This window comes from Scyliorhinus torazame, chromosome 5 (genome assembly GCF_047496885.1).
Source record: "Scyliorhinus torazame isolate Kashiwa2021f chromosome 5, sScyTor2.1, whole genome shotgun sequence".
Taxonomy (NCBI): Eukaryota; Metazoa; Chordata; class Chondrichthyes; order Carcharhiniformes; family Scyliorhinidae; genus Scyliorhinus; species Scyliorhinus torazame.
The window spans coordinates 138,705,049-138,714,449 of record NC_092711.1 but is presented as its reverse complement, the minus strand read 5'-3'; the positions used below and the strand labels follow the sequence as shown (position 1 = coordinate 138,714,449).

General features: G+C 55.3%; 1 protein-coding gene across 7 annotated transcripts in view; it reads left to right on the top strand.

Annotated features, from left to right (window-relative positions):
* Positions 1 to 9,401, top strand: part of LOC140419839 (uncharacterized) — a 73,157-nt gene that overhangs the window by 57,579 nt on the left and 6,177 nt on the right. For 4 of the 7 annotated variants that reach the window (XM_072503879.1, XM_072503880.1, XM_072503878.1 and 1 more), the window contains exons 9-16: positions 1,061 to 1,283; positions 2,258 to 2,338; positions 2,848 to 2,907; positions 3,720 to 3,779; positions 4,686 to 4,745; positions 5,647 to 5,706; positions 6,558 to 6,617; positions 7,556 to 7,615. In XM_072503879.1, the coding sequence (XP_072359980.1) occupies positions 1,061 to 1,283; positions 2,258 to 2,338; positions 2,848 to 2,907; positions 3,720 to 3,779; positions 4,686 to 4,745; positions 5,647 to 5,706; positions 6,558 to 6,617; positions 7,556 to 7,615 (664 nt within the window). The remainder of the gene's footprint in view (positions 1 to 1,060; positions 1,284 to 2,257; positions 2,339 to 2,847; positions 2,908 to 3,719; positions 3,780 to 4,685; positions 4,746 to 5,646; positions 5,707 to 6,557; positions 6,618 to 7,555; positions 7,616 to 9,401) is intronic. The other 3 variants (XM_072503883.1, XM_072503882.1, XM_072503881.1) reach the window with 3 other exon arrangements.

Genomic DNA, 9,401 nt, shown 5'->3' with positions numbered 1-9,401 from the left:
GGGGTGTGGAGAGGGTGTTGAGTGAATGAAACCTCCGAGAAGACGCTAAAAAGACTGACGCTCCTGTCCCTGATTTCCCAGCAGGCAAAGAGTGATGTTCCCGTCCCTGATTTCCCAGCAGGCAAAGAGTGACGTTCCTGTACCCATTTCCCAGCAGGTACAGAGTGACGTTCCTGTCCCCATTTCCCAGCAGGCACAGAGTATCATTCCTGTCCCCATTTCCCAGCAGGTACAGAGTGACCTTCCTGTCCCCATTTCCCAGCAGGTACAGAGTGACGTTCCTGTTCCCCATTTCCCAGCAGGTACAGAGTGACGTTCCTGTTCCCCATTTCCCAGCAGGTACAGAGTGACGCTCCTGTTCCCCATTTCCCAGCAGGTGCAGAGTAACGTTCCTGTTCCCCATTTCCCAGCAGGTGCAGAATGACGTTCCTATCCCATTTCCCAGCAGACACAGAGTGACATTCCTGTCCCCATTTCCCAGCAGGTACAGAGTGACGTTCCTGTCCCATTTCCCAGCAGGCACAGAGTGACATTCCTGTCCCCATTTCCCAGCAGATACAGAGTGACATTCCTGTTCCCCATTTCCCAGCAGGTGCAGAGTAACGTTCCTGTTCCCCTTTCCCAGCAGGTACAGAGTGACGTTCCTGTCCCATTTCCCAGCAGGTGCAGAATGACACTCCTGTCCCATTTCCCAGCAGGTACAGAGTGATGTTCCTGTTTCCATTTCCCAGCAGATACAGAGTGACATTCCTGTTTCCATTTCCCAGCAGGTACAGAGTGACGTTCCTGTTCCCCATTTCCCATTCCCAGCAGGTACAGAAAGACATTCCTGTCCCATTTCCCAGCAGGTACAGAGTGACGTTCCTGTTCCCCATTTCCCAGCAGGTACAGAGTGACGTTCCTGTTTCCATTTCCCAGCAGGTACAGGGTGACGTTCCTGTCCCATTTCCCAGCAGGTACAGGGTGACGTTCCTGGCCCATTTCCCAGCAGGCACAGGGTGACGTTCCTGTTTCCATTTCCCAGCAGGCACAGGGTGACGGTCCTGTTTCCATTTCCCAGCAGGCACAGGGTGAGGTTCCTGTTTCCATTTCCCAGCAGGTACAGAATGCCATTCCTCTTCACCTTTACCAGCAGGTTAGGAATGACTGCCCAGTTCTCGAGACCCAGCCGATGGAGAGCGACTACAGCTGTGATCCCAGTTCCGGCTCCGAAACATCGACTCCCGAGGAAGGCCCTGGTGAAAGCACCCCGCTGAAGTGGAACCTGGCCTCCAGCACCGAAGGTAGGGGACTGAGGGGAGAGTGGCCAGGCCTGAGCAGGGGACAGGCCCCGACCTCCGCCCTCCCGCCACTAACCCGGGCCTACTTCTGCCCTCTCCCCTCTGGGTGACAATGGGCCAAAGGTCACCAGCAGCAATGGCTTCCAGTGATTCCTATACCTCCCCCTCAGGGTGGGCCTGACCAGGCTCAAGCAAGCACAAGTGTTACGTACGCAAGAGCCCCTGAAATAGCAGTAGGAGTGACCATTCGGCCCATCGGTCCTATGCCGTCATTCCGCACAGACATGGCTGATCTTGCGGCTCCAACCCCACTTATATCTTTTTAAAAATATTTTTATTCAACCCAGAGTATACATAAACACATCATCTTTCAAAAACATAACACGATCCCCACAATTTGTCATATTTTCTCCATATCTCCCTTGAACAACATCCCCCCCCCCTCCCCCACCCACATTCCTACCCGCTGGCAATAAAACAAGTCCTCAAACAGGAACAAGAACAATCTCCATCCAACCAAGAAACGACCTCCGACCGCCTGAGGGTGAACAGGCTTTGAGAGGGGGGGGTGGGGGGCGGGGGGTGGTCAGGAGGTGAGTTATTCTTTCCTGCCCTTTCTGAAATGTGGAGACTGAAGGCTGTATTCCAGACAGCGTTTCGGCAAAACGCCGTCCAGTTGCAGCAAGACTTCTTTATTCTTGGTAGACTCCGCCGGGGCCCTATCTGCCCCAGCGGCCGCCTTCCAGGGACTCGCCACGGTTGCAGAGGCCTGGCGCGAGTGTCCCTCCAGGGTCGACTCAGCCCCAAGCAGGTCAGGCTGACTCGCCCGGATATCTGTTGCCTCTCTGAAAGGAACACTGGTCGTTTTAGAGCCCGTTAGGCGGGGACGGGGACGGGGGGAGGAGGCGCTGGCGGGAGTGAGGGCAGAAGTCGCCAGACTCTGTTTAAAGCTTCCCTCTCTCACTCCCCTCTCACAGTTGCAGAGAAGAATTACACAATCAACATCGGCAACGTGACCCCACCAAACGTGCCAAAGGAAAGCGGCCCGTCTCTGAGATGTGAGTTTCTTTTCCTTCATTTAATGTTCTCTGTGAAAGGGGCCTGGTGGGGCTGTGCCAGTTTCACCAGGCCCCTGCAGGTTACCTGGACTGATTAAGGCTTCCCCGGGGATTGGGTGTTGTTCGGTTCAGTCGGTTGGGGTGGTGAGTGGAGTGGGGGCCCACCTCGACTCAGTGTCCCGGAGCTCCCGATGGGCTCGGGCTGGCTTCACGAGATGCTGAGTTGGCCTCGCCAACCAGGAAGGGACCCATCTAGAGTAGGCCCGGGCCAGCTTTGTACAGGCCCAACTTGTTCGCGTCGACACTGCTGGGTTGAGGCGTCAACTAGGCCCCAGGCAGGCCGTGTTGGCGCAATGGGCAGTACGGACCTCTCAATGGGATGGCTGTTTGTTTCTGAGCTGTTTTGGCTCTGAGGTCAGGCGTTCAGGGCGGGAGGAGTTGGCAGGGTTGACGGCTGAAGTGCAGTGTGCCCCTCGTGTAAATCTATCTCTTTTGTTTCCCCCGCTCAGTTGTGAACAGCTACACATTCAACATCTCTGACCCTGTGCCAGCAAGACTCCTGGAGAAAGGTAACATTTTCTGACCTCTCAAGGTTTTTTCCTACTCGCAGTGAAAGGATGCTTGTGGTAGGGGGCGCTGTTGTGAGCTGGAGGAGGGGTTGTTGGTGGAGGGAGAGGCCCATGGCCTTCGTAAGGTGGCATGCTGAGGTCTCACACTGTCCGACGATCAGCCCACCCTCGCTGGCATCCGAGGATAGCTCATCATTATGCCAGCCTCCCAGGGCCCAGTGGCCCTGTTGGGCCACAGGCCTTGCCAGGGTCCGAAGGGCCTGGGTTAGCATTGGACAACCGTTGGCCCCTGCAAAGCCTAACCAGGCCCCTTTTAATAATAATAATCTTTATTGTCACAAGTAGGCTTACATTAACGCTGCAATGAAGTTACTGTGAAAATCCCCCAGTCGCCACATTCCGGAGCCTGTCCGGGTCACAGAGGGAGAATTCAGAATGTCCAATTCACCCAACAGCACGTCTTTCGGGACTTGTGGGAGGAAACGGGAGCGTCCGGAGGAAACCCACGCAGACACGGGGAGAACGTGCCGACTCCGCACAGACAGTGACCCAAGCCGGGAATCGAACACGTGGGACCCTGGTGTTGTGAAGCAACAGTATTAACCACCTTCCAGGGCTGACTGTGCTCGTCCAGGGCCAACTAGGCCCCAGGCAGCCGGTGTTGAACCGGCCAAGTGTCTCTGCCTCTAATTAAATAATCTGATTTGTTTCGGAGCTGCTCCTACAGGAGGCTGGGAGGAGGGGCTGAGGCCTGAAGGGCAGTCTGAAATCCCTCGGTCTAAAATCTTTCTCTTTCTTTCCCGGCCCCACAGTCTCCAACGTTTACACGATCAACATCAACAACCCTTCATCGTCAAATCTGCCAGAGACAGGTAATACATTTTCTGAGGCATAATTCTTTTTCACTCTCTTGCTAGAGAGGCCTGCGGTGGGGAATGGTTGTGGGGCACCTCAGCCCTGGCCCTAGGAGTAGTCCAGTTGCGGCTAGGCCACTTGCCTGTCTGGAATTATTTGAGCCTTGGTATAGACCGGCCCCCTTTGCGAGAGTCCCGTCAGGCTAGGCCTGCTTTGTGAGAGGTCTGCATTGTTATAAGGGTCTCGTAAAGACCAGGAAGGCACAACCTCGGTTAAAATCAGCTCTGTCGGGCTTGGAGAAGCTGCATGGGTTGCGTGGGTCTGTCAGGGTCACACACACCTCGTCAAGGTCGCTCAGGCCCCGTCAAGGACGCAAAAGCCGTGCAAGGGCCCAGTCAGAGTCACACAGGCCCCATCAGAGACGCGCAGCCCTTGTTGAGGTCACATGGGCCTGTTAGGGATGCAAATGCTCCACGCGGGCGCTGTCAGGGTTGCGCAGACCTTGTTGAGGTCGCGTGGGTCTATAGGGTCACACAGGCTTCGTCAGGGTTGCGCAAGTCTCGCTGAGGTCACATGGGCCTGTCAGGACCGCACAGGCTCCGTCAGGGTTGCACAGGCCTCGTTGACGTCGCATGGGCCTGTCAGGACCGCACAGGCCCTGTCAGGGTTGCACAAACCTCTTGAGGTCACATGGGCCTGTCAGAGTCACACAAAACGTGCTTGGAGGCCAACTGGGCTAACCAAGTTCAATTAGGCCCCAAGCAGGTCATGTTGACTCGATGGACCTACGTGCTCTTAATATGAAAGGGAGCCCTACTAGTTTTGTAGCTGTTCAGGATGGGAGGAGCCGGATGGGATGGAGGGGTGAAAGGCGATGTGTGCCCCTTGATCTAAAATCTCTCTCTTTATCTCCTGGCACGAAGTATTAAACAATTACACGATCAACATCGGCAACCCGACACCATCGAGCCTGCCAGGGAAAGGTAACAAAATCTTCAGGACTGTTCGGTACTTTTTCTTTTCTCCCTCCGCCTCCCCAAACGTAAGAAATAGTAACCGGTTCTGTGCCATTCAGCCCCTCGCGTCTGCTCCGTCAGCCAATAAGATCACTGCGTGGGTGGGGGTTAGGGGAGAGCTCACAAATGGTCTTTCGAAGGTGCCAGCAATCAGCCAGGCCTCACTGATGCCTGGCAATATCACCACTGGTGGGATAATGCTGGGCTCCTTTGACCCTGGGAGTAGTCCGGATATCTGGGTGGCAAGCCTCACTTGGGATTGCGTGGGCCTCAGTAGAGTTTGTCCACCTTGAACAGAGTCCTTGAGCTCCCTGCGAGCTTCACGAGAGGCCTGCAATGTTGAATTAGTCTCACAAAGGCAAAGAAGGCCCCGTCAGTGTCGCGCAAGCCCCAGGGGTCTTGTAAGTCCTTTCAGGGTCGTGCAGGTCGAGCCAGGGTCGCTTAGGCCCCCGTCGGGGTTGCACAGGCTCCGTGAGGTAGGTGCAGGCCCCATGAGGAACGTGCTGGCTCCATTGGTGTCACCAAGACCTCGTGAGGGACGTGCAGGCCCTGTCAGGGTCCCACATGCCCCATGAGGGACATGTAGACCCTACATGCTCCATTGGGGTCACTTAGGCCCCGTGAGGGTCATGCAGGCCCCATCAGGTTTTCAGAGGCCCTCGTGGGTCAAAGCCCCATCATGGTCGACCGGGCCCCACAAGAGGTCATGACAACTCAATGGGATATACATGTCTCTAATTTAAAAGGGAATCTGATTTAGGGAATCTGATTTGTAGCCATTCATGGCAAGAGGGTTGGTGGGGATGTCGGCTGAAAGGTGGCTTGTCTCTTGGTACAACTCTCCCTCTTCCTCTCCTGCCACCCCCAGTTCTGAACAATTACACGATCAACATCAACAGCCAAACACCACCGAGCCTCCCAGAGAAAGGTAACACATTTTATCGGATGTAAGTTTTTTCTTTGCTCTCTATGAAAGAGACCCAGGGTAGGAGAAGCAGTTGGAGGGGGTGCATGGGGCCTTTGTATGGTGCCAGGCTATGCCAGGCCTTGCTGGTGTCTGAATAATACTGCTCTGCCCCTGACCCTGGGAGTAGCCTGTCCAGTTGTCAAGGCTGCTGGCCTCACTCGGATTGTGGGCCTCAGTGGAGTCAGGCCCCCTTGACTAGGTTCCTGGAGCTCCCGCTGGGTCACCTCACGAGAGACTTGCAAAGTTGTAGAGGCCGCGCAAAGACCTGTAAGGTCGCACAAGCCCCCAAGGGGGTCTTGTACGTCTTATCAGGGTCACGCAGATGCCCTCAGGGTCACACAGGCCCCATGAGGGTCTTGCAGACTCCATCAAGGTCACACAGGCCACAAGACCACAAGAAGAGTACATAGGCCCCATCAGGGTCGCGTAGGCACTGTCGGTCACACAGGCATCGTGAGGGTCACACAGGCCCCATGAGAGCCGAGCAGACCCCGTCAAGGCTGAACAGACCAGAGGAACGCGCAGGCCCCATCAGGATCTCACAGGCAGTGTGAGGGACACACAGGCCTGCTCGGGGGACCAGCAAGTCCTGTAAAGATCACTTAGGCCCTTGAGTATCGTCTGAGCCACGTTGGGGTCGACTGGGCCCCAAGCAGGCTGCGTCGACACCGTGGGAATGGGCTTGCATCTAACTTAAATGGGAATCCTATTTATTGGGAAGCTGGTCAGGGCAGGTGTGGGAGGAGTTGGTGGGCTGAAGAACGGTGTGTCTCTCGGTGTAATTCTCCCTTGTTCCTTCCTGGCTCTTCCAGTCCCGAACAATTACACGATCAACATCAACAACCCAACACCACCGAGCCTGGCAGAGAAAGGTAACAAATTTTCTGAGTGAGAATTTATTTTTTCCTTGCTCTGTGAGAAAGATTCCTGTGCTCGGGGAATCAGGGCATAACCTTTGTAAGATGCCACGCAGCGGCCTGGCAGCTCTGCCATCTAGCCAGGCCTCACTGGTGTCTGGGGTTAGCACAGCCCTGGAGGGATAATGCCGGTCTGCATTTGGCCATGTAATTGCTTGGGCTACTGAACTCACTGGGATCTTGTGAATCTCATTAGAGTTAGGCCCCCCTTGACCAGAGCCTTGGAGCTCCCACTGGGCTAGGGCCGGCTCCAAGAGGGCCTGCACTGTTGTCTTGGCCGCACAAAGACCAGGAAAGCAGTGTCAAGACTATGAAGGCCCCCAGACATTTTGGAAGTCCTGTCAGGGTCACTTGGGCCCACTCTGAGTCATGCAGGCCCCGCCTGGGTCTCGCAGGCCCCGCCTGGGTTGCGTAGGCCCCGCCTGGGTCGCGCAGGCCCCGCCTGGGTTGCGTAGGCCCCGCCTGGGTCGCGTAGGCCCCACCTGGGTCGCGCAGGCCCCGCCTGGGTCGTGCAGGCCCCGCCTGGGTCGTGCAGGCCCTGCCTAGGTCGTGCAGGCCCCGCCTGGGTCACGCAGGCCCCGCCTGGGTCGCGCAGGCCCCGCCTGGGTCACGCAGGCCCCGCCTGGGTCTCGCAGGCCCCGCCTGGGTCGCGCAGGCCCCGCCTGGGTCTCGCAGGCCTCGTCTGGGTCTCGCAGGCCAGTTGAGTGTTATGTAACCCCTTCAGGGTTGACTGGGCTCCAAGCAGGTCGTGTCTACACCATTGGATACTCGAATGTGGATATTCTCCTCCCAAAGACCCGGAAGGGACATATCACTCCTGATGAGTGCTGTGGGCTGAAGTGCGGTCCGTCCACCCCTTGATCTAAAATCTACTTTTCTCTCCTGGTTTGCAGCCGTGAACAATTACACGATCAACGTCAACAACCCAATGTCACCAAGCCTGCCGGAGAAAGGTAATTGACTTTCTGTGGTGTAAGTTTGTTTCGCTCTGTGAAAGAGAGCTGGAGCGGGGAAAGTAGAGGTTTTTTGGGGGGGGGGGGGGGGGGGTTACCTGCGGACTACCGTTACTGAAGTCGGGCAGTAGCACAGATCCATTATGCTGGTCTTCCCACAGGCTCTGGGGGGGGGGTAATTGGGTTACTTCGGCCTCACTGGGACCCTCTGGTCCTCAGTATCAGTAGAGTTTAGGCTGCTTTCCTCTAGAGTCCCGGAGCTCCGGCCGGCTTCAAGACCAAAGAGGGACTTATTGGGTTTCCAAAGGCCGAACCTGGTTCGCGTTGGTCCAGTCAGGTTCACATAGGTCAGGCCGCGTGGGCGTGGGCCCAGTCGCATTGAGCCGCCAAAGCTTAGTTGCACAGGCCCTGCCAGGTTCACGTTGGCACTGTCAAGATCAGGCGGATCCTATATAGAAGTCCCGATTGGTTTGTGTAGGCCCCATCAGGTGCAGCTCTGTCAGATGTTTACAGGCCCCGTAAAGGCCGCACAAGCTCTGTTCAGAGTTGTGCAGCCTCCAAAACCAAAAAAAACAAGTCCACGCAGGCTCCGTAGGCCCACCAGAGTTTTATAGGCCCTTTCGAGTAAGATTGCCTGCCTTGACTTGTCCCCGGGGAGTGGAAGTGGCACTGGGGGGAGGTTGACTGCACGGTAGCACAGTGGTTAGCACTGTTGCTTCACAGCTCCAGGGTCCCAGGTTCTATTCCCGGCTTGGGTCACTGTCTGTGTGGAGTCAGCACATTCTCCCCGTGTCTGCGTAGGTTTCCTCCAGGCGCTCCGGTTTCCTCCCACAAGGAAGACGTGCTGTTAGGTGAATTGGACACTTGAATTCTCCCTCCGTGTACCCGAACAGGCGCCGTAATGTGGCGACGAGGGGCTTTTCACAGTAACTTCATTGCAGTGTTAATGCCAGCCTACTTGTGACAATAATAAAGATTATTAGTATTAATACCCCTGCTGTTTATGCGAGGGTCAGCCATCTGACAGCCCAACATGTCACCTCTGCCCTCTGTGTTAGTATATTCTCGCAATCCAGTCAGGTCTGGCGACTGGGCTTGCAGTTAAACCTCTGTTTCTGACTTTGTCGCAGATAACACAGCGGGAGTAAATGTTGTGGCACCTTGGAGAATTAGCATATAGTCCCTCAGGGTCAACTGCGAACTGCATACAAACTGGGAGCAGCGGGAGAAGCCACTCGGCCCCTCAATCCTGCTCCACCATTCGATAAGTTCCCCGCTGATCTGATTGTAACCTCAACTCCACATTCCCGCTGACCCCCGATAACCTTTCACCCCCTTGCTTACCAAGAATCTATCCAGCTCTGCCTTCAAAATATTCAGACTTTGTTTCCACTGCCCTTTGAGGAAGAGAGTTCCAAAGACTCACAACCCACTAAGAGAAAAAAGTTCTCCTCTGCCGTAAATGGGCAAGTTGTTACTTTTAAAGTGACTCCAATTCCTAGATTCTCCCACAAGAGGAAACATCCTTTCCACATCCACCCTGTCGAGGCCCATCAGCATCTTATACGGTTCAATCAGGTCACCTAAACTCCATCGGACACAAGCCCAGCCTGTCCAATCATTCCTCATAAGACCAGCCTCTAATTCCAGGTACGAGTCCAGTAAACCTTCTCTGAACTGCTTCCAACACATTGACATCATTCCTTAAATGAGAGCAATACTGTACACAGTGCTCCAGATGTGGTCTCACCAATGTCCTGTATAACTGAAGCATAACCTCTCTAAT